We start from the raw sequence: 25628 nt of genomic DNA, 5'->3' as shown, positions 1-25628 counted from the left end.
AATCGACAAAGCAAGTTTTTATTTTATCAAGCAGTCATTCAATCGACTAAGTTATGTATCTCTTGTAGGTATCTAATTTGAAAAGCATTCTTAATTGACAAAGCAAGGTTTATTTTATCAATATTTAATTCCAAATCAACTAAGTTGTGTATCCCTTGTAGGTATCTATGATAAATTTGCCAATGCTTTTGCAAGTGCTGTGAGATCTTTGGAGGTTGGCAATGGCTTAGTCAACGGGGTTTCTCAGGTAACCACACTGCTACTTTTTTTTGCATGTGTACTACATTATGTGTGCACACGCACCTGTGCTTGCAAAAATTGTTTATAAGTAGCAACTGTTGTTGGGAAAACAAAAATTGAGGCTACCTATGTGGCTTGAGAGATGAATGTCTGCAGCATTCACTCTCTAGTTTTACAAGTGCGACGGAGATTGCACTCGTGCATCAAAGATCTGGATGAGCCTAGTTTAAAATGTTGGGCCAATATGTGATGACTAGTATAAATGCATTGAAGTTTAATGTGAAATATTGGACATGGATGTAATATTCAATTTGAAATGTTGAATCTTTAAGTTTTTGTATGCCATGCGTGAGTTTATTGTGTGGTATGAAGATAATGAGCTTACCTGCATGGTGTCAGTGTCTACTGATATTCTGTGCTGTCTGTTTTGACATGGGTAATTGAGGGCGATTACTCTTCTTTTATTTGTGGGGGCATATGTCACAAAGTGATGGCGTGGCATCACCATACGGATGACTGGCAGTCAAGCAACAGTACGGTACGAAGGCTGACAAGGCAAGCGTATGGACAGGCTGTTGATGTGGCAATCCATATGGATGGGCTGCTAACATGGGAGTCCGTTCGGAAGAGTTGCCAGCCAGGTCAATATGGCGTACGGATGGCTGCTGATGTGGCAGCTAGTCTGCAGGCGCTTTTCTGGAGATTAACTGGATCTATTGCTTTTACTGATTTATGTTGTTTTGGAAGTTGCTTTGAGTCTTCCTTTAGAATCTCTAGGCCTATGGGGCGGGCGTACATGCTAGTCGTATTCAGACTCCAGTGCTTCTGAGAGGGAAATATTGCCCCTCTATTGTCTTGCGTAGGTGTTGACTATAGTTGTTTCCAGACTCCAATTGTGCGAGTGTGATTTAAGCGTGTTTTTATTCGTCACTGTTTTTGTTTTCAGAAGCAGTTGGTTTCATGTCGTCCTCTTTCTGTTAAGTATAATTTGTTTTGGCTCAAGAACTTGCTCCATCTCTTTTATTAAGGATCGTTTCATGTTTTAGTTCTATATATGGTTTCATTAGGCTAACATGAAATGCAATATGGACTCTCCATGTGGGGGTAGTTCTAATCATATGAACCTCATTGATGGAATGGGCCACCTTTCATGCTCGATAATACCTTGAAAATAGTTTAGGAAAAGCCCCGAACTGTGTTTGAGATGACTTTAGTGAAACTTCAACAAAACCAAATCACATTTGGACACTGCATGCGTTCTTCGTTTATCAGCATATTCCTTCTTTATTTCTTGTCCTTGTTTAATAGTAGCGTGCACTTACTGCATTGTTGACTTTAGATCCTAATCAAACAGACCTGCAAAAGAATCTTTGCTTGATGTTAACAGGCGGCAAATTGACTCTTGCCCTCTTTTATTTCATTTGAAGCTTTACTCATACATGATATGTATGGTGTTATTGTAGGAAAACTCTAGGTATAGAAGAAACTTTTACTATTGTGTTTTATGCTTACTCGCGTAAGCTTTGAGGTGTGTGAATCAAACCTACCGGTGGCCTCTACATTGAGGTGCTGCTCAAGAACCTCATCATTGAGATCAGAAGATAGGGCACCACCTAGCTGGGAGGGCGGCTGCAATAGATCTAACAAGAAGCACCAAAAAAGACATCATCTTCTACTCTGAAACACATCAGGCCCCAGGGCAGTCTATGCCACATGTCAGTGGATACAGATGGGAGACAGCTTGCAGACAGGAGACTCGATCAGAGCACAGAGGACGGGGCTCGGGGGGAGTGGCAGTTTTATGCAGGGAGGAATAGCCATTGATACACATAGCCCGTAGGGATGAGCAGGCTAGGTACATGCGGGTGAAATTGAGCAGACAAATATCTCTACATTTTCTATTTGCTACTTTCCTCCAAGTACGTTAGTATATGCACCACCTAGAGGACAATCCCCCTTTTCTATTTTGGATAATGACATATGGGGGTTCTCTAGAGATGGTGATATTATCATCCCGGGGGACTTGAATGCTAGGACTGCCCATCACCAGACTATTTTATGATACTTCAGAGGAGATGCCGAGGGAGCTGGATGTTGCAAAGATGGGCCTATCTAAATTATCACAGGATGTGGAGCATACTGAGTATGGATGGCACTTGATAGACATGGGGATTGCACATAAATTGGCCATTTTGAATGGCCTATAGAGATTCCCCGCTGCGGGAGGTTTATATGCTTTCCACACAGACATGGAACCAACGCAGTGGATTATGTCATGGTAGAGCCGAGCTTTATCTCTAGTATCCAGGACCTCACAGTTGGATCCAGACCTGTTGGTGTGGCAGTAGATCATGCCCTTGTGTTGATGACCATCTCTTTCCAGTTTAGTGTAGCACACATATCACAGATAGCAGCCCCTACTCTCTACACCTTTACACGGGAGACGGACCCTGTCTACATAGTGGGATCTATAGAGCCTGTGCATCGAGGAGCTAGGGCGACCTCTGGAGGAGCTTACTACTATACTGACAGTAACATTGCATGATGCAGCACTAGAGGCATACCCGCACACCCAACTTGAGCAGAGACGACGTTCTGGGAGCATGCCCCAGGACAAATGGTATGATGAGGAGTGCCTCGAGACTAGAGCCAAGCTTCAGAGGGAGGTGCTTTTGGTAGACATCACTCACATATAGTCACGGATTGCCTTCCGATGCCTAGTTCGGCGGAAGAAGAGGGCATTTTTGGCTCGACTAGTGCAAGTTCTATATCGGCTATTCTTGAGGCAGGACTCAGGTGAGGCATGGCGACTCTTTCATGAGCACTCCCCCTCTCTTGCCATTATTTCTACAGAGGCTTGGGGCCAGTATGCATCATCTCTGGACATAGTTCCTGGACAACCGCCTCTTTTGGAACCCCCCCCCCCCCCCCCCCCCCCCCCCCCCGAGCCATGCCAACACACGTGCTTTTTTCACCGTTGAGATGGTGAAGAAGGCCATTGATAGGACTCAGACTAGGAGAGCATATGATCATGATGGCTTAGTGGCTGAGCATTTTACACATGCCAGGGATGTGCTCGCAGAGCCCCTAGCAGTGATGTGCAACCGTGCCATGTGTGAGGGCCTTCCTGATACTTGGAGTTCATCTTTACCTTCAAGTTAGGAGCTTATGGAGCTTGGGAATTATCGCACTATCATGATTGGACACACATTGGCACGATTGCACGCATCCATTCTTGAGCAGCAGTTGAGTAGATGGGCAAAGAGCGTATACGCGCAGCTGGGCAGGCAGGGTTCAAGAGAGGTTTTTCTTCTCATGACCACATTTTGACACTTAGAGCCATTATTGAGGAGGGCAGATCACATGGGAGACGGATCTATTGTAGCTTTGTGGACTTTTGCAAAGCAGTTGACACGGTGCCCAGAGCTAGATTGATGCGCAGACTATAGGAGATGGGAATTCCCACATAACTGATTTGGGGGATCATGGCATTATACAGGGTCCATAGTGGGGCATGTACGCACTCCAGAGGGGTTATCTACATGAGTTCACTCCACTATCGGGGTGGAGCAGGGCTGCCCGCTCTCTCCTACTCTATTTGGTATGTATGTGGATGAGGTTTTTGACTATATTGAGAGAGAGGGTGATAGAGGTTTACAGCTGACTGGGACATGGATTGTGCTATTGTTAGATACTGATGATATTGTGTTGATCTCCGACTCTCCGCAGGGGATGCAATGTCACTTGGATGCTTTGCATAGTTCTGCCCACGACAGTGGTTTGTCTGTCAACCTTGGTAAAACCAAGGTTATGGTGTATAACACCACCCCACAGTGGCCCAGGAGATCAGCACCCGCATTCACAAACGGCCATGAGATAGTGGAGTATACAGATGCTTATACCTACCTTGGGGTGGTCTTTAGTGGAACCAGCATTTTCATTGCGGAGAGCAACAAAGACTAGACTGACCAGAGCATATGCAGCACTGGGTGGATTGGAGAGGATGTGTTCACAGATTCAGTTTCAGGAGCCTTGGATGAAGCTTGGGGTGGTCTTTAGTGGAACCAGCATTTTCATTGCGGAGAGCAACAGAGACTAGACTGACCAGAGCATATGCAGCACTCGGTGGATTGGAGAGGACGTGTTCACAGATTCAGTTTTAGGAGCCTTGGATGAAGCTTGGGCTTATTGACACTAAGGTGGCTTCCACATTGCTCTATGGAGATCAGATATGGGGGCATTCATTCGACCATCACGGGAGGTTGGGTTGCATTGATAGATGGGGAGATAGAGAGAAGCCTCTGGTCTCTATGATCTCGTGGCTTATTAGAGCTAACGATTCACCACATGACATTAATCAAGTAGAGCTAGCTGCCCCCCCACTAGTGGTTGAGGCGCTTACCAGATCAGTCTCCTTTATACACCGCTTGTGGGACCTCCCTAGAGACAGATATGCCCGCATATCACTTGAGTCCTCTCGACAGTAAGCTATGTAGGGAGATACGGGCGCTGATGGGACCTCCCCAGAGACAGATATGCCCGCCTAGCATTTGAGTCCTCTTGATAGTAAGCTATGCAGGGAGATACAACATACTGGTATGGGGAGATGGCATCATGGTTTAAGGTACATGGGTTCAACATGGACAAATTGGCCCCCTTCCAATACTCATTGTATACACCCTCTCTGACTCTTACATAGTCTGAGATCACCAGGCTCACCCGCCAAGACTTGACTCAACTAGATACCAGGAGAACTTGGATACAGTCGGCACAGGAGCTGGGCATGAAGATGGCTTTCTATAGAGAGCATCTTCTCCAGCTTATTGAGAATGGTTTTGTGATGAGGCCCAGATACATGGACACCCACTTATCTCATGGGATACAATGTGCTATTGGCCAGATACGCACATCTTTACACGAGCTTTGGATCGAGACTGGTAGATACAGTGGAATACCAGTAGAGGCAAGGACATGTCCCCTATGTCACATGGAGCCTGAGACAGAGTTGCACTACACATGCCGCTGCCCAGTTTACTATGAGATACGAGGCCACTTTCACTGCTTGTTCAGAGGGCTTTGGATCACTCTCTTATGAGGACCAGAGATGTCTTGGACTGTTTTTGCTCGAGCTGCGCAGACACAGAGAGAGCTTGATGAGAGGAGAGGCTAGCCAGTCTCAGAGAGGGAACACAGACTTCTTTAGAGCGGACACTGGGCAGCCGAAGGAGCAGCTATCACAACAGAGCTCACATTCTCCTCACACCAGAGGCTTGTTGATCGATCGAGCGACCGAGCTAGGGAGATCCAGACGCCCACGATTGTGGAGGACTACACAGCATCGACGAAGGTTGCATCAGAGGATTCGGATCACTTTGGCTCGACATGCACGACGCTCATTCAGCCTATCGACCATGGAGGAGATTGATGAGATCCGCGAGCGATCGATGATGGATCTTCTGTGATTTAGCTCTTTTGAGGATTGTACACCTTGCTTATCTTGTACCAGCCTTCATATCAGCCTTTGTATAAGCTCTTACCCATTATATCCCCACACACACACCCACATTGTGTTGTATTAGCCCTCAGTCGCTACTTTCACCCCCCTACTCATATCGTACACAGTTCCATCTAGCTTCTTAGGTCACATCTAGCAGTTTAGGATTCTATAGTACCCTTTGCCAATACCTTTTTATTTTTACTTTTGGTACTCAAACATTCTATGAGATTCACAGCGTTGTAAACTTTTGGTCTCATAGGTCATTTTGGCCTCTCGAAGACATTAATATAACATTTCATTTTCATTTCATTCTCTCTCTCTCTCTCTCTCTCTCTCTCTCTCTCTCTCTCTCTCTCTCTCTCTCTCAGGGGAGAGCTAGAGAGAGGCAGTCCCAGAGACACATTACAGATTTCTTTTCACTAGATATGGGACAGCCAGAGGAGCAGCCACCATTGCAGAGCTCGTCCCACACTCATTCGACCACTACTGGCACTCTCATCGACCGAGCATTGGAGCTACAGAGATACAGACGACCGCGACTGAGGAGAGGAGCTACACAGCATCGACGGAGACTACAACAGAAGATTCGAGCCATACTCTCTCGACATTCAGAGTGCAGATGAGGATGGATCCTCACCATTTCTTCCATCTTTGTTTCACACACTGTTACATCCAGTTTACCGGGTACCTATTGTATCAGCTGCTACACCCACGTAGTTTTAGATTGTAGTAGTAGTAGTAGTATTTTGTTCTACTTCTAGGTCTTTTCTAGTTCTTTTGTACCCAGACATGGTATTAGATTCACTATTTTGTAACTGATTGGTCTCATAGGTCATTTTGGCCTTTTGAAGACGTTAATATAACATTTCATTTCATTTCATTTTCATTTCTCTCTCTCTCTCTCCACACCCTCTTGCATAGTATAGGCTCATTTCAGTTTGTACCCTTTTTTTATTTTCCGATGCCTAGAGCATCAACACATGTATATGATATTGTCTCATAGGTCGAGCTCGGCCTTTCGAAGACGTTAATAAAGCTTTCTTTCTTTCTTTCTCTCTCTCTCTCTCTCTCTCTCTCTCTCTCTCTCTCTCTCTCTCTCTCTCTCTCTCTCTCTCTCGTCAGTACTCTGCTCTGCTCCTGCAACCTACTCCCCCGCACCTGCTCGCGCCCTGTCCCCCGGCACCTGCTCCCGCGCCCTGCCCTGCTTTGCTCCCGCAACCTTGCGCCCTGCTGTGCTCCCGCTCCCGCTCTCTCCCTCCCCCTGCGCTGCCCCGCCCCCCCTCGCGTTCCGCCTGCAGCCTCGCCCCTGCTCACCCGCTGCCCGCGCTCCCCGCTCCCCGCCGCGCGGCCCCTGCGCTGCCCCGCCCCCCCTCGCGTTGCCTCTGCAACCCCGCCCCCCCTCACGCTCCGCCTGTAGCCCCGCCCCTGCTCACGCGCTGCCCTTGCTCCCCGCCGCGTTGCCCCTCAGCTCTTCTACGCGTAGCATGTCCAGCTCTCCTACGCGTAGCAAGTCCAGCAGCAGCTGCACCCCCCCCCCCCCTTCTACGCGTAGGAAGTCATTTTTTTTTTTTTTTTTGCCACTCTCCTCCCCCCCCTCTCTCTCTCTCTCTCGCGCGCGCGCTGCTGCCCCTGCGCTGCTGCTGCCCCCCCCTCTCGCGCTGCTGCCCCTGCCCCTCGTGCTCCCTGCCCGCCATTGCCCCGCCCTCGCGCTTCTCCCCCTGCTGCTCCCGCACCCTCTCTCTCTCGCGCTCTCTCCCACACCCCCTGCTGCTCTTGCGCTCCCCCCCTCTCTCTCTCGCGCTGCCCGCCCCGCTCCCTCTCTCTATTGCGCTGAGCCCCCCCCCTTTAATTTAATTTAATTTTAACTTACACCCCCTCAGTCTATCGCCCCCCCCCCCCCCCCCCCCCCCCCCCCCCCCCCCCCTTCTCAGTCTATCGCGCGCGCCCCCCCCCTTTTAATTTAATTTAATTTTAACTTACACCCCCTCAGTCTATCGCCCCCCCCCCCCCCCCCCCCCTTTTTAATTTAACTTAAACTATTAAACTTTTAAAGTTCTTTCAGCTAGGCCCCCCCCCCCCCCTTGTCTATCCCCCCTCCTCGTCTGTCGCCCCCTCGTCCCCCCCCCCCCCCCCCCCCCCCCCACCCCTCTCCTCAGCCCACTCTCTCTCTCTCTCTCTCTCTCTCTCTCTCTCTCTCTCTCTCTCTCTCTCTCTCTCTCTCTCTCTCTCTCTCTTTTTCCCCCCTCCTCTGTCTATCGCGAAAAAACACCCCCCCCCCCCCCCTCTCCTCAGCCCATCTCTCTCTCTCTCTCTCTCTCTCTCTCTCTCTCTCTCTCTCTCTCTCTCTCTCTCTCTGTGATTCTTTGGGCCTCACCGGAATGGATCCACTTGAAGAAGACCCTGCACACGACACAGAAGCCGCTAATGTCTCACCTGTTTGCAAGCCGCGAGCGAAGGCAACCTTCATGCTCACGAATAAGCGGATGGCGCAGATGGAGAGGGAAATGAAGGAATGGAAAACAGAGATGGAAGGATGGTGGAAGGAGAAGGCCAACCTCCTTCAGATGGTCTTCAATGAAGGCGCACAGTGGAAGAAGGAGAAAGAGAGCCTTAACGCAGAAATCCAGACACTCAAAGGAGAAGTATCAGCCCTCAACCAGGAGAACCCAAACGCCGAGATACGAGTACTCAAAAAAGAAGGCTCAGCCCTTAAACAAGAGCTTGCTGATAGAGTAAGCAATGGACTAGAGGAAGGCGAATTTCAACCCTCGGTAATTGATGAAATCAAGGAAATCAAGGAACAGGTAAGGATGATCACAGAGGAAGAGAAGCTGAGTGTGGCAAAGACATCTTCATGGGCGGAGATGATAACAAGGACACAGAAAAAGGCGGACGAGGCTGAAAATGGATCGAGGTCGCCAAGAAAGGGAAAGGTCAAGAAACTCCTTGTACACCGACGCTTATTAACATGACTCTCGAAGAGGAACAAAGAAGGCGGATGCGAGCACTGCATGTGAGAGTGACCGGTCTCAAGGACATAAACACTGTGGAGAAAGAGGTCACAAGCCTTACATCCATGATGGGGATGGAAAAGCCTTTGCACACAAAGGCATGGAGGGTAGGTAAGAAAAGTGATGGCCCGGGAGAGTCTTCAAAGGGGAGAGCTCTCATACTACGCTTCCCCTCGTCGGAAGAGAAGAAGGAATTCTTGAGGAAGAGGCCTACTCTCAAAAAGACAGGTATTTTCCTCGGTGATGACCTGACACTCTCACAGCTCGCACATATGAGAGAGGTAATGCCAGAGATTACAGCGGCAAGGGAGAAGGGAAAGATAGCCTTCTACAGAGATGGACGGGTGGTGATTTTAGAGCGGTGTACTGCATGACGGTGCGAGACCTATGGGACCACACTGAAGATGGCTACCTGGAACTGTAATGGGTCTATGAGGTTGGACGTGGGTGCATTTGAGGAGAGTTTCAAAGACAAGGATATTGTGTTCTTCTCAGAGACTCATCAGGCCCCTGGACAGGTAATGCCACATGTGGTGGGATACAGATGGGAAACAGCTCACAGGACAAATGCAAGATCTGAGCACGGGAGTAGAGGTTCAGGAGGAGTAGCTGTGCTATTCAGAGAGGAACTACAACCATTACTACATATTGTATGAAGAGATGATCATGCTAGATATATGTGGGTGAGACTGAGACCTGACACAGGTCGATTCCTATATATTGCCATATGTTACTTTCCTCCCAGTACATCAATGTATGCCGCATCCAGAGGGCAGTCACCTTTCTCTATCCTAGATGATGACATTTGGGAGTTTTCAAGGGATGGTGATATCATTCTCCTAGGGGACTTCAATGCCCGAACGGGCAACTCGCAGACAGTCTTCTACGACACCTCAGATGAGGACAGTCTTCTACGACACCTCAGATGAGGTGCTTCGAGAGCTGGATGCGGGTGAGTTGGGGCTTGACAGATGCTCAGATGACAGAGAGCAAACGGAGTATGGGAGATACCTCATGGAAATGACGACCGCACATGGATTAGCCATACTTAATGGCTTACAACGATTTCCTGGAGCAGCCGGTTTCACATGCTTTCCACATAGACACGGGGCCAGTACAGTAGATTATGTTATGACACAACCGAGCTTTATCCCCTGCATTCAGGATTTCACAGTGGGAGCCAGGCCAGTGGGCATAGCAGTAGATCATGCTCTATTGACACTGTCCGTTAAATTTCAGTATAGTACAACCCAGACACCAGGAGGCAGGCCACACACCCGCTATACATTTACACCAGAGACTGATTTCGTTTATACAGAGGAGATTTGGGACCGTCTATTGGAAGGCACAGCTGGCAGAAATGGTACAGGCCTCTCAGTGGAGGAGTGCACCAATATACTGACTGAGACACTGCATGGGACTGCATGAGTGGCATATCCACACACTCAGCCGGGTAAGAGACGACATGCTGGGAGCATGCCCCAGAATAGTTGGTATGATGAGGAATGCAGAGAGATGAGGGCACAGCTTCAGAGGGATCTTCTGTTAGGAGTCATCACTTACAAATAGTCTTGGATTGCTTTCTGACTCCTTGTGCGACGGAAGAAGCGAGCTTACCTAGCTCAGATGGAGCGAGACTTATATCAGATGTTCTTGAGTAGGGACTCTGGAGAGGCATGGCGACTCTTCCATGAGCACTCTCCTCCCCCAGTGATTACTTCACCTGATGTGTGGGGCTAATATGCGACATCATTATATACGGTTCCGGGACAGGAACCCCTTCCAGACCCTACCATGCCTTGCCCAACTACGAGCACTTTCTTTACGCGTGAGATGGTATGAAGGGCCATCGACAGGATGAGGACCGGGAAGGCATATGATCATGACGGTCTAGTAGCGGAGCACTTTATACATGCCAAGGATATGTTGATGGAGGTTCTTGCAGTGTTGTTCAATCGTGCCATGTGTGAGGGATTACCTGAGACCTGGAGGTTGTCTAATATCGTGCCCATCTTCAAGGCTGGTGACCTTACAGAGCGTGGGAATTACCGCACTATTATGGTTGGACACACATTGGCACGATTGTATGCATCTATTCTGGAGCAACACTTGAGTAGCTGGGCAGAGGGCGAGGGTGTACGAGCAAAGGGTCAGGCCGGCTTCAGGAGGGGTTTCTCCACTCTTGATCATATTCTGACACTCAGGGCCATCATTGAGGAGGGTCGAGCACATGGGAGACGGATCTATTGTAGCTTTGTGGATTTTCGCAAAGCATTTGACATGGTACCATGATGCACATACTGCAAGAGATGGGGGTGCCCATAGAGGTAATTTGGGGGATAATTGCTTTGTACAAATCAGTGGTGGGACATGTACGCACTCCAGAAGGGGTATCTGATTTAGTTCACTCTACTATTGGAGTGAAACAAGGTTGCCTATTGTCTCCTACTCTATTCGGTATGTATGTGGATGAGGTGTCTGATTACATTGACAGAAAGGGTGACAGGGGTGCCCAGCTGGCAGGGACGTGGATCCCATTGTTGCTTTATGCTGATGATATTGTACTGATATCTGACTCACCAGAAGGTATGCAACGACATCTGGACGCACTACGCAGTTTTGTAGAGGATAGTGGCCTGGGTGTAAACCTAGGTAAAACAAAGGTTATGGTGTTTAACACCACACCGCAATGGGTCAGGAGATCAGTACCTACTTTCAAATATGGTCAGGATATTGTGGAGTATACAGACGCATACACTTACCTGGGGGTAGTCTTCACGGGGCCGAGATTTTCTTTGAGAAGAGCAGCAGAGACTAGACTAACTAGAGACGGTGCGGCTCTGGGAGGAATGGAGAGGATGTGTTCACAAGTTCAGTTCCAGGAACCTAGGACAAAGTTATGGCTCTTTGATACTTTGGTAGCCTCTACTATGTTATATGGGGTGCAGGTTTGGGGACCTTCTATAGGCCAGGATGGGTGGAGGCGTATGGAGAAGCCCCTGGTATCTATGATCTCTCGGCTGATTAGAGCCAAGGTTTCTGTACCGCATGATATCATTCGAGCGGAATTAGCTGCCCCCCCTATGGAGATTGAGGCGCTCACAAGATCAGTCTCCTTTGTACACAGTCTATGGGATACTACCAGAGACAGATATGCCAGGGTGGCTCTAGAGTCCTCCAGACAATTAGCTTTTAATGGGGATACATCATGCTGGTATGCTCAGATGACATCATGGTTTCAGACACATGGTTTCACCATGGATAGGTTGCCTCCTTTTCAATACTCTCTTCAGGCACCCTTGAGGTCTGTGACACGGGTAGAGATTAATAGACTCATCCGTCAGGATTTGATCTAGGTGGACACGAGAAGGACATGGATAGAGTCGTTACAAGAGTTGGGCACAAAGATGGCTTTCTATAGAGAGCATCTTCTCCACCTCACGGGGGATGGGTTTGTGATTCGACCTAGCTATATGGACATGCATCTTTCGCATGGTTTGCGTTGTGCCATCGGCCAGATACGCACGTCCTCACATCAGCTCGAGATTGAGATTGGCAGATTCAGAGGGACACCGGCAGATAACAGAATATGCCGCTTATGCCATCTAGAGCCAGAGACTGAAGTACATTACATATGTCATTGCACAGTGTACTATGAGATACGAGGTCGTTTTCACTGTCTATTCAGAGAAGGTTTTGGGCCTCTATCTAGGGTCATGAGTTATGAGGATCAAAGATGTCTTGGGCTTTATCTATTTGAGTTACACAAGCATAGAGGAACCTTACTGAGGAGAGGTGAAGAGAGGCATCCCCAGAGACAGATCACAGATTTCTTTACACTAGATAATGTACACCCAGAAGAAGAGACAAAGGAGCAACCAGCGACGGTGGAGAGGTCTACCCGCACTACTGGCATTCTCATAGACCGAGCATTGGAGCTAGGGAGATCTAGACGACCTCGAGGGAGGAGAGGAGCTACACAATTTCGAAGGAGGCTACGGCAAAGGATTCAAGCCATACTCTTTCGTCGTCTAGAGTGCAGATGAAGATGGATCTCTACTCCCCTCCCATATTGTCTTCACATTGTACTGCTTAGTTTAGGATCCCGCAGTATTTATATTTTGTTATCCTAGTTTAATTTATTTTGTTAATCTGACTTTGTATCAGATACACCGCATTGTAACTTTCTGGTCTCATAGGTCACTTTGGCCTTTTGAAGACGTTAATATAACATTTCATTTCATTTCATTTCTCTCTCTCTCTCTCCTGTCGGTACTCTACCGCTGCCCCTCCTTTGCCATACCGCTCCCCCACTCGCCCAGCTGCCGCGCCCGCTGCTAGTGTGGGTGCACATGTACGTTTAGTGACTCCTTTGCGGACGGCGATCAAGCATGAGGAAGCTGAACGATAAAGCCGACCCCCTAGAGGATTCCATTCAAAAGTGCAAAGAGGAAATGACGGAGATCATTACCAAGTGAACCGCAATCTCTTCGGCACAATAAACATGCTCGAAGGACGCGTGCTGATCCAAGAGAGCAAGATAAGTACGCTGGAAGACCGAGTGATGACTCAAGAGGAAGAGATTGCGTCACTCAAGAAAGATCTCGCCGAAGCACGATCAAGAAACACATTGGAAGAGGGCGAACTGTAACCCTCAGTAATCGAAGAAATCAACACGATCAAGGAGCAAGTACGGGCCATCAAAGAGGGAGAAGAGCAACACAAAGAAATGATGACTTCCTGGGTGGATGTTCTTACCAAAACTCAACAGAAGGCGGATGAAACCGAGCAATGGATCAAGGTGGCCAAGAAAGGAAAAGGCAAGGAGATAACGCCCACGTCCACACCCACTATCATCAATCAGACACTAGAGGAGGACCAAAGAAGACGGGTGCGCGCTTTACATGTGAGAATTTGCGGTCTTAAAGACAAAGGCAATGTGGACGAAGAAGTAAAAGAACTCACAGCCTTGATGCGGGTTCATGAGCCGACGCACACAAGGGCATGGAGAGTGGGCAACATAAAGAAAAATGGAAGCAGTGGAGAAAACTCAAAAGAAAGAGCACTCATCCTCCGTTTTCCCTCCATGGAAGCGAAGAAGTCCTTCTTGAAGAAAAGACCAACTCTTAAAGAGACTGGCATCTTTCTCGGGGATGATCTCACCCTCTCGCAGATCACTCATATGCAGGAAGTAATGCCGGAGATTAGAGCGGCAAGGGGAAAAGGCAAGATTTCCTTTTACCGAGATGGAAAAGTGGTAATACTAGAGCGACGCTCCACATGACGGTGCGAGACTTATGGGACCACACTCAAAGTGGCTGCGTGGAACTGTAATGGATCTATGTGTCTTGATGTGGGTGCTTTTGAGGATAGCTTTACTGGAAAAGACATCATCTTTTACTCTGAGACACACCAGGCGCCTGGGCAATCCATGCCTCACATCAGTGGATACAGGTGGGAGACAGCTTACAGACAGGAGACACGCTCAGGGCACAGAGGGCGGGGCTCGGGGGGAGTGGCAGTGTTATTTAGAGAGGATCTGTAGCCACTGATACATTTAGCCCGCAGGGATGAGCAGGCTAGGTACATGTGGGTGAGATTGAAAGCAGAGACAGGCAGATATCTCTACCTAGCCATTTGCTACTTTCCCCCGAGTACATCAGTTTATGCATCACCCAGAGAACATGCCCCTTTCTCTATTTTGGATGATGACATATGGGAGTTCTCTAGGGATGGTGACATTATCATCCTAGGGGACTTCAATGCTAGGACTTCAATGCTCTGGAGGAGCTAACTACTATATTGACACAGACATTACATGATGCAGCAGCAAAAGCATACCCACACACCCAGCCTCAGCAGAGCCGCCGATCAGGGAGCATGCCTCAGAACAGCTGGTACGATGAGGAGTGCTGCTAGACTAGAGCCAGACTTCAGAGGGAGGTGCTTTTGGGGGACGTCACTCACAGACAGTCACAGATTGACTTCCGACGCCTGGTGCGGCGGAAAAAGAGGGCTTTTTTGGCTCGACTCGAGCAGGATCTATATCAGCTATTCTTGAGTCAGGACTCGCGTGAGGCGTGACGGCTCTTTCATGAGCTGCCCCCCCCCCCCCCCCCCCCCCCCCCCCCCCCCCCTGCTATTTCCTCCACAGAGACCTCGGGTCAGTACGCATCATCTTTGTACACGGTACTTGGACAGCCGCCCCTCCCCAACCCCCCCGATCCATGCCCACACACACGTGTTTTTTTCACCGCTGAGATGGTGAAGAAAGCTATTGACAGGATGAGGACTTGGAGAGCATATGATCATGATGGCTTAGTCGGTGAGCATTTCATGCATGCCAAAGACCTACTAGCAGAGCTTCTAGCAGTTATGTTTAACCGTGCCATGTGTGAGGGCCTACCGGACACTTGGAGCCTATCTACGATTGTACCTATCTTCAAGTCAGGAAACCCCATGGAGCCTGGGAATTATCGCACTATTATGATTGGGCACACACTAGCACGGTTGTATGCATCCATTCTTGAGCAACAGTTGAGTAGATGGGCAGAGAGGGAAGGTATGCGTGCAACTGGGCAGGCAGGGTTCAGGAGAGGCTTCTCTACTCTTGACCATATCTTGACACTCAGGGCCATCATCGAGGAAGGCAGATCTCATGGGAGACGGATCTATTGTAGCTTTGTGGACTTCCACAAAGCTTTTGACACAGTACCCAGAGCTAGATTGATGCGCAGATTACAGGAAATGGGAGTACCCACAGAGCTCATTTTGGGGATCATGGCATTGTACAGATCAGTAGTAGGGCATGTACGCACCCCGGAGGGACTTTCTACACCGGTTCACTCCACTATTGGGGTGAAGCAGGGCTGCCCGCTCTCTCCTACTCTTTTCGGTATGTATGTGGATGAGGTTTCTGACTACATTGAGAGCGATGGGGATAGAGGTGCACAGTTGGCAGGAACATGGATTCCACTTTTGTTATATGCTGATGATATAGTGTTGATCTCCGAATCCCCAGAGGGAATGCAATGTCAATTGGATGCTTTGCATACGTTTGCCCACGAAAGTGGTTTGTCTGTCAACCTTGGTAAAACCAAGGTTATGGTGTTTAATACCACCCCACAGTGGATCAGGAGGTCAGCACCAACATTCACATACGGCCAGGAGACTGTGGAGTACACAGACGCTTACACTTACCTTGGAGTGGTTTTTAGCGGACCTGCATTCTCACTCAGAAGAGCAGCAGAACCAGACTGACTAGAGCCCACGCAGCATTGGGTAGATTGGAGAAGATGTGTTCGCAGGTTCAGTTTCAGGAGCCTCGGACGAAGCTCTGGCTCTTTGACACTTTGGTGGCTTCAGCATTGCTCTATGGAGCTGAGATATGGGGACCTTCATTGGATCACCGCGGGAGGCCGGGTCGCACAGACGGATGGGGGAAGATGGAGAAACCTCTCGTCTCTATGATCTCGCGGCTCATTAGAGCCAAGGCATGAGTACCACGGGCCATTATCCGAGCAGAGCTTGCAGCCCCCCCACTAGTGGTGGAGGTGCTCACCAGATCAGTCTCCTTCATAAACCGCACATGGGAACTTCCTAGAGACAGATATGCTCGCATAGCACTTGAGTCCTCTCGACAGTTAGCCATACAAGGAGATAGATATGCTCACATAGCACTTGAGTCCTCTCGACAGTTAGCCATACAAGGAGATACAATATGTTGGTATGGGGAGATGACATCATGGTTTCAGGCGCATGGGTTCAGCTTAGACAGGTTGCCACCATTCCAGTACTCATTGGATGCACCATCTCTCACTCTTACACAGTCAGAGATCACTAAGCTCATCTGCCAAGACCTGACCCAGCTAGACACCATGAGGACATGGATACAACCAGCACAGGAATTGGGCACGAAGATGGATTTCTACAGAGACCACCTTCTCCAACTTACGGAAGATGGTTTTGTGACGAGACCCAGATACATGGATACCCACTTGTCTCATGGGATATGATGTGCTATTGGCCAGTTACGGACATTGTCTCACCAGCTGTGGATTGAGACTAGGAGATACAACGGAGTACCAGCAGAGGCCAGGACATGCTCCTTGTGTGACATGGAACCTGAGACAAAGCTGCATTATACATGCCGCTACCCCGTCTACTACGAGATACGAGGCTGCTTCCATTGCTTGTTCAGAGAGGGTTTTGGACCACTCTCAAGAGTAATGGGATACGAAGATCAGAGATGCCTGGGTTTGTTCTTGCTCGAGCTACGCAGACACAGAGATAGCCTGCTGAATGGCGAGGTTAGCCAGTCTCAAAGACGGATCACAGACTTCTTCAGAGCAGACACGGGACAGCTGCAAGAGCCACTTGCACAGCAGAGCTCCCCCTCGTCTCACACCAAAGGCACACTGATGGACCGAGCAATTGAACTGGGAAAATCCAGGCGCCCACCACTGCGGAGGACTACACAGCATTGACAGAGGCTACGTCAGAAGATTCGGAGCACGCGGGCCAGGCATGCACGACGCCCGGTCAGACTACTAACCATGGAGGAAATTGATGAGATTTGCCAACGATCGATGCTAGATCTCTTGTGATTCAGCTATTCCAACAAGCCGCCCATTTTTGCTTAGTTTTTGCTTAGTTCACATCGACCAATCTAGGATCCCATAGTATATATCTTTGTTTTGCACTGTGGTTATGTTATTTTGTTACTCTGACTTTGTATCAGATCCACCACCTTGTAACTTTCTGGTCTCATAAGTCACTATGGCCTTTTGAAGACGTTAATATAACATTTCATTTCATTTCATTTCTCACTCATGGGTCTCACTGTTTTTGAGTTTCATCACTGTTTTCTTTGCTGGTTTTAGGGTTTTGTCCCAATTTCCCGTTCCGAATTCCCGTTCCGTGTTTCAAATGTGAGTATCCGAAACAGGAAATGGCATTTCATGCATGTTGCCGTTCCCCATTCCTTGTTCCGATTTCCCGTTCCGGGTAACTATGATGGAGAGTGGGCAATAAGAGTGATGGCCCGGGAGAATCTTCAAAAGGGAGAGCTCTCACAGCTCTCCTTAGAAGAGAAGAAGGAATTCTTGAGAAAGAGGCCTACTCTCAAGAAGACAGGTATTTTCCTCGATGATGATCTCACTCTCTCACAGCTTGCGCATATGAGAGAGGCGATGAGGAGAAGAAGGAATTCTTGAGAAAGAGGCCTACTCTCAAGAAGACAGGTATTTTCCTCTATGATGATCTCACTCTCTCACAACTTGCGCATATGAGAGAGGCGATGATGATTACAGCGGCAAGGGAGAAGGGAAAGATGTCCTTTTACGGAGATGGTCGGGTGGTGATTGTAGAGCGACGCTCTACATGACGGTGTGAGACCTATGGGACCACACTAAAGATGTCTACCTTGGAAATGTAATGGATCTATGAGGTTGGATGTTGGTGCCTTTGAGGACAGTTTCAGAGACAGGGACATTGTTTTCTTCTCAGAGACTCATGGGGCCCCTGGACAGCTTATGCCACATGTGGTGGGAAACAGATGGGAGACAACCCATAGGACAGTCGCAAGATTTGAGCATGGGAGTAGAGGTTCAGGAGGAGTAGCAGTCCGATTTAGGGAGGAGTTACAGCCACTACTACATATTGTACGGAGAGATGTTCATGCTAGATACATGTGGGTGAGGCTGAGAGCTGACACAGGCCGATTTCTATACATTTTCATATGTTACTTCCCCCCAGTACGTTAGTATATACTGCATCTAGAGGACAGTCACCTTTTTCTATACTAGATGATGATATATGGGAGTTTTCTAGGGATGGTGATATCATCCTCCTAGGGGACTTCAATGGCCGAATGGGCAACTCTCAGACAGTCTACTACGACACTTCAGATGAGATGCCTAGAGAGTTGGATGTGAGTGAGTTGGGGCTTGACAGATGCTCACATGACAGAGAGCAAACGAAGTATGAGATATACCTTACAGAGATAACGTCTACACATGGGTTAGCCATACTCAATGGCTTACAACGATTTCCTGAAGTAGCCGGTTTCACATGCTTTCCACACAGACACGGGGCCAGTACAGTGGACTCTGTTATGGCATAGCAAAGCTTTATTCCTTGTATTCAGGATTTCATAGTGGGAGCGAGACCAGTCGGTGTAGCAGTGGATCATGTTTCATTTCAGTATAGTACATCCCAGACATCAAGAGGCTGGTCACATACCCGTCATACATTTGCGTCATAGATTGACTCGGTTTATACAGAGGAGATCTATAGTCGTCTATGCACAGCTGGTCTTGGCCTCTCAGTGGAGTAGTGCACCACTTTAGTGACTGAGACACTACATGGTGAAGCATTAAAGGCATACCCACACACTCAGCCGGGTCGGAGGCGATATTCTGGGAGCATGCCCCAGAACAGTTGGTACGATGAGGAGTGCAGAGAGATGAGAGTCGAGCTTCAGAGGAATCTTCTTTTAGGAGTCATCACTTACAGACAATCTCGAATTGCTTCCCGGCGCCTTGTGCGACGGAAGAAACGATCTTACTTGGCCCGAATGGATTACTTCTCCCGATGTGCAGGGCCAGTATGCGTCATTGTTCTATACTGTTCCTGGACAGGACCCCCTTCGAGATCCTACAGAGCCATGCCCACCTACCAGCACCTTCTTTACCACTGAGATGGTAAAGAGAGCCATTGACAGGATGAGGACCAACAGGGCATATGATCATGATGGTCTAGTAGCAGAGACTTTATACATGCTAGAGAAAGGATGGTAGAGGTTCTTGCAGTGTTGTTTAATCGTGCCATGTGTGAGGGGTTACCTGAGACTTGGAGGTTGTCTACTATTGTGCCTATCTTCAAAGCAGGTGATCCTACAGAGCTTGGGAATTACAGCACTAGTATGGTTGGGCACACATTGGCACGGTTGTATGCATCCATTCTTGAGCAGCAATTGAGTAATTGGGCAGAGGGTGAGGGTGTACGAGCAAAGGGCCAAGCCAGTTTCAGGAGGGGTTTCTCCACTCTTGATCAGATTCTGACACTCAGAGCCATCATTGAGGAGGATGGGAGCCGGATTTATTGTAGCTTTGTGGATTTCCGCAAAGCATTTGACATGGTATTGAGGGCTCGATTGATGTGCAGACTGCAGGAGATGGGGGTGCCCATAGTGTTGATTTGGGGGATTATGGCTCTATACAGATCAATGATGGCACATGTACAGACTCCGGAGGGGATATCTGATTTAGTTCACTCCACCATTGGGGTGAAACAGCGTTGCCCGTTGTCTCCTGATCTATTTGGTATGTATGTTGATGAGGTGTCTGATGACATGGATAGAGAGGGTGATAGAGGTGCCCAGCTAGCAGGGACGTGGATCCCATTGTTGTTATATGCTGATGATATTGTGTTGATCTCTGACTCACCAAAGGGTATGCAACGACAGTTGGATGCATTACACAGTTTTGCAGAGGATAGTGGATTGTCTGTAAACCTTGGTAAAACCAAGGTTATGGTGTTTAACACCTCACCACAGTGGATCAGGAGTTCAGCACTGACTTTCACATATGGTCAGGAGATTGTAGAGTATACAGATGCATACACTTACCTTGAGGTTGTCTTCACTGGGCCGAGGTTTTCTTTGGGGAGAGCAACAGAGACTAGACTGATTTTGCTGCCTTGGGAGGCTTGGAGAGGAGGTTCCGTTCCAGGAACCTTGGACAAAGTTATGGCTCTTTGATACTTTAGTACCCTCAGCTATGTTGTATGGGGTGTAGATATGGGGACCTTCTATAGGCCAGGACGGTTGGAGACGTATGGAGGGGTCCTTGGTATCTATGATCTCTTGACTGATGAGAGCCAAGGCCTCCGTACCCCACGCTATCATTTAAGCAGAGCTAGCTGCCTCTCCTATGGAGATTGAGGTGCGTACTAGATCAGTCTCTTTTGTGCAGAGCTTGTGGGATACTACTAGAAACACATATGCTAGACTGGCCCTTGAGTCTTCCAGACAGTTAGCACTTCAGGGGGACACTTCATGCTGGTATGCACAGATAACATCATGGTTTCATACGCATGGCTTCACCATGGATAGGCTGCCCCCTTTCAAGTACTCTCTTCAGGCACCTCAATGTCTCTTACACGGGTGGAGATTACTAGACTCATTCGTCAGGACTTGATCCAGTTGGATACCAAGAGGACATGGATAGAGCCGCCACGGGAGTTGGGCACGAAGATGGCTTTTTATAGAGAGCATCTTGTCCACCTCATAGGAGATGGGTTTGTGATTCGACCCAGCTACATGGACACACATATGTCTCATGGTTTGCGGTGTGCCATTGGTCAGATACGGACATCCTCACATCAACATATGTCATTGCACAGTGTACTATGAGATACGAGGCCGTTTCCACTGCTTATTCAGAGAGGGTTTCGGTCCTTTCTCTAGGGTCATGAGTTATGAGGATCAGAGATGTCTTGGATTATATCTACTTGAGTTACACAGGTACAGAGACACTTTACTAGGGAGAGATAGAGAGAGAGAGGCTCCCAGAGAGAGTTACAGATTTCTTTTCACTAGATATGGGACAGCCAGAAGCAGCCATCACTGCAGAGCTCGACCCACACTCATTCGACCACTACCGGCACTCTCATTGACCGAGCACAGGAGCTACAGAGATCCGCACGGCCACGATTGAGGAGAGGGGCGACACAACATCAACGGAGACTACAATAGAGAATCCGAGCAATACTCTCTCGACATCCAGAGTAGTATCTTTGTTCTAGTTCTTTTGTGCCGAGACATGGTATTAGATTTACTACTTTGTAACAAATTGGTCTCATAGGCCGTTTTGGCCTTTTGAAGATGTTACTATAACATTTCATTTCATTTCATTCCTCACCTTGGTGTGGTCTTTACTGGCCCAGTGTTTTCTTTGAGGAGAGCAGCAGAGTCTAGGCTAACGAGAGCATATGCAGGTGCAGGGAAGATGGAGAGGATGTGTTTGCAGGTTCAGTTTTAGGAACCTCAAACGAAACTATGGATTTTCGACACTTTGGTCACATCAGCTATGCTTTATGGGGTGTAGATATGGGGGCCATCAGTGGACCGCCATAGCCGGGCTGGCAATACTGATGGATAGAAGTGCATGGAGAGGCCTTTGGTCTCTATGATTTCTCAGATGATTAGGGCCAATGCTTCTGTACCGCATGAGATTATTTGTGCAAAGCTCGCTGCTCCCCCATTGGTCATCGAGGCACTTACCAGATCCGTTTCTTTCATACATAGTATCAGGGATCTCCCCAGAGACAGATATGCTCATCTAGCTTTGGAATCTTCTCGACAACTTGCGTCACAGGGAGACACCTCTTGTTGGTATGCACAGATGACAGCTTGGTTCAAGCTATATGGTTTTGACATGGATAGATTACCCCCTTTCCAGTATTCGTTGGACGCGTCCTCCTTGTCTCTCACACGGTGTAACCGGCCCGTAGGGCGGTAGGCGTTGGCTTTCACCCGAAATTCTTTACTTTATACACACACACAGAGCACTTTACAAGGAGAACCTGTAATGGGAATTAACACTTAATCACACACACAACTCGGAAGCTAGAATGCTCCGAGCAGACGCCGACAACCTGTAGGCCCCAAAATTGGCGCCCCTTTCGGTATTTCTTTATTATTTAGGAGGGTAAATTACAAGGTAAGGTCCTGGGAATCCTTCACGTGTATCCACCTAGATACCATTTGATTTGGCCAAATTTCGGCAGCATAACAGCCCCAAAACTTGCACGAAATCAATTCCCCTGCTGGAACTCGCTTGCACTGTCGTATACCCTCTGATTCCTGTTCCAAAACAGTAAATTCAGCACGCTGTATTTACTGGTTTTTGCCCTGTTTTCAGCCCCAAACAGTCCCCTAACTGTCCTTTGCCAGTGGGCACGATTCCCAATGATCCTGGCGTCCGTACGGCTGAAAAAGAGTGAATTTACAGCGCATACACAGCGCTGATTTTGCACCTGTACGGTGAGGTTATGACCCTCACCAGTGCCTGCTTTGGAGCAGCAGTTAGCTACCCCTATTCCTGCTCAAGGAGGCTCTTGCCTCAGCACAAAAGCATGAACCCACACAACTGTACATCAGTCAAATGAGTAGCCCTCTTGTGGGGCATCACATAACTGCACGTAGGGGAGAGAGAGAGCAGTGTGTAGTGTGCAGGGCATCACACCTAGCACCACACTGTACATGAGAGGGAAAGAAAGCACTCCATAGCTCTTAACCTGTGACAGGCTCTCAATGAAGCATCCCCCCAGCATAAATCGAGCGCCCTCTCTTCTGCCCTTGACCTGTAATGCATCTGTGAACAAATAGATGCAAAAAGGAGAAGATTTCCATGGCTGCCAAAACCTGCGTATCGCTGAAAACGCAGCAAAACAGCCCTGTAAACACGCATCTGATGCCTTCCAATGCTGAAAATGAGCTCCTTGGACCTAGGCAAAGTCATGGGAAGCTCAAAAATGGAGAGAAATGGCTGAAAATCAGCGTTAACAGCCTCCAAAACTGCTCTCAAAAGTCAGTTACGAGTTCTCTTCTCCCAAACTTGGTAAATTGACCAAAAAGTGCCACTTGGCACTCATGCATGCAATTTCCCCGCATTGGGTTTCCTGCTTAAAAATCTCTCAACTGGTGCATCGGTTGACTTTGCAGCAGAGTACTAAAATGTTCCCTTGGTCATATCGAAGGTAATGACGCGAACACATTTCACGGCCCAAAATAGCAGTTCCCTAATTTTTAGGAGATGCTTCCGTTGGGCTCCCGTTGGTCTTCTGACCATCTATCCTCATTGGGACCGCATCCAAAAGTGCAATGTGGCCCAACTGTCGGATACTTTCTGTTGGTGATCCCACCTTGACTTTATGCCTTTATTGAGTTCACTTCCTAGTATCCACCAACTTGCTAAGTGCGACGGGGGGGACCTGTATGATCTTGCTTTGAGCCTAGACATCCTCTTACTGTACGAATTCCAGTGCCGACCAACTTCCCGTATGCGGGTGAAACTACCGTTCACATTGGCCATACAATGTCCGACCATTTGCAACTTCAAAAAGAGGGTCTCAAAAATAAAACAAAAATCATTGGAAAGAAACCAACAACTAAGGTTAGCAATTGCCACGTCCTCGTGACACACGGACCGAGATCACTCAGCTCCTCAGACAGGACTTGATTTAGTTATGGAGGACATGGATATAGCCTATGCATGTGCTTGGCACGAAGATGGCTTTCTACAGAGAGCATCTCCTTGAGCTTACAAAGGATTGTTTTGTGACCAGACCCGCCTACATGGACACTCATCTATCCCATGGATTACAATGTGTTATTGGACAGATGCGCACATCATCACATCAGTTAGAGATTGAGGCTAGCAGATTTAGAGGAGTACTAGCAGAGGCCAGGATTTGTCAGTTATGCCATATAGAGCGAGAGAGGAGTTACATCACATATGTCATCGCCCAGTCTACTATGAGATACGAGGCCGTTTCCACTGCCTATTCAGAGAGGGTTTTGGACCATTGGCCAAAGTTATGAGATATCAGGATTAGAGATGCCTTGGGCTATTTTTATTGGAGCTGCGCAGACATAGGGAGAACCTCTTGAGGAGACCAGACAGTAGGAGATACTCACAGAGGAAAATCAATGATTTCTTCATACTACATACGCGACCGTCAGATGAGCAGGCATCACAACAAACTTCAGAGTCCACCTGTACCAGGGCACACTGACTGCGAGGGCCACTGAGCTTGGGAGATCTAGACGCCCATGATTGCGAGGGTCATAGAGACATAGGTGGAGGCTACATTATAGGGTCAGGATTATTCTTGCACACCTCGGGAGACGCCCAATCAGAGTACTCATGGAGGAGGACATTGATGAACTTCGCCAACGATCGATGCTGGATATCATAGGATAGGATCTTGATTCCAGCATTTTAGCCTTTCATTTCATTCCACTTTAGCTTAGTTCAGTTTTAGTTTTCAGTCTTTTACACAAACATTGTATCAGATTCACCATTTGTAAACTCTTTTGTCTCATAGGTCAGTTTGGCCTTTTGAAGAGGTTAATATATCATTTCATTTCATTTCACACACACACACACACACATAGAACATTCACTCACGCTTCTCTTCTCTCTTCTCTTTGTCCATTGCACAACTCTTTTAAGCTGAAAGGAATCCTTGTGTACATGCAAAGCACTCATCCTGAGCCATCACCATCAACACTTCCGTTGCACCTAACATAAGGTGATTAAATTCTTGCAACCTTACTACGTTCACTTAAGAATAGCTCATAGATTTTTTCCTCAAGCTTTGCTAGTTTCTTGGGCCTCCTGTTTCACACAAGGCGTCAAAAGAGCAACCTTGCTTGTTTAGAGGTCTTCCTTCCAAGAGTGAATCATGTTTGCATCTTAGCATGAGACTCTCAACACTCATCATCATACCAACTATTTTGTGAGAAATAGCTCCTCAATGGCTTGGGGATTCATGTAGTGCAAGGAAAAGCACACTCTCCCAATTATGTGGCACCCCAATCACGTTTTTAATCTCTTCTAGTGGGCGCTGTCAATGTCTGCTGCATTAAAGACATCGCAGTATACCCCAACAGTCTCAAGAGTAAAGTGGTGCTTAGGATAGCAAGAATCACGAGGATAATGTTTCAAACTGACATGTACATGCTACTGTAAAGCATAAGTAGGTATGAAATGCCACGACACTAACCAAACGATGAGAGATATTGAAGTTATGTATTCCTGGTATAAGTGTAGGAGAACCCACCTGGTATGGTACTGACACATCTTGGTTAA

The 25628-nt window shown here is 48.0% G+C and overlaps 1 protein-coding gene across 1 annotated transcript in view; it reads left to right on the top strand.

The window, feature by feature from the left end:
• Positions 1-25628, top strand: part of ALDH5F1 (aldehyde dehydrogenase 5F1) — a 148479-nt gene that overhangs the window by 86409 nt on the left and 36442 nt on the right. The window contains exon 13 of the mRNA XM_086508591.1: positions 162-247. Within this exon, the coding sequence (XP_086364717.1) occupies positions 162-247 (86 nt within the window). The remainder of the gene's footprint in view (positions 1-161; positions 248-25628) is intronic.

This window comes from Adiantum capillus-veneris, chromosome 3, assembly GCF_014529385.1.
Source record: "Adiantum capillus-veneris isolate H3 chromosome 3, ASM1452938v2, whole genome shotgun sequence".
Taxonomy (NCBI): domain Eukaryota; kingdom Viridiplantae; phylum Streptophyta; class Polypodiopsida; order Polypodiales; family Pteridaceae; genus Adiantum; species Adiantum capillus-veneris.
This window is presented reverse-complemented; position numbering and strand designations above follow the sequence as displayed.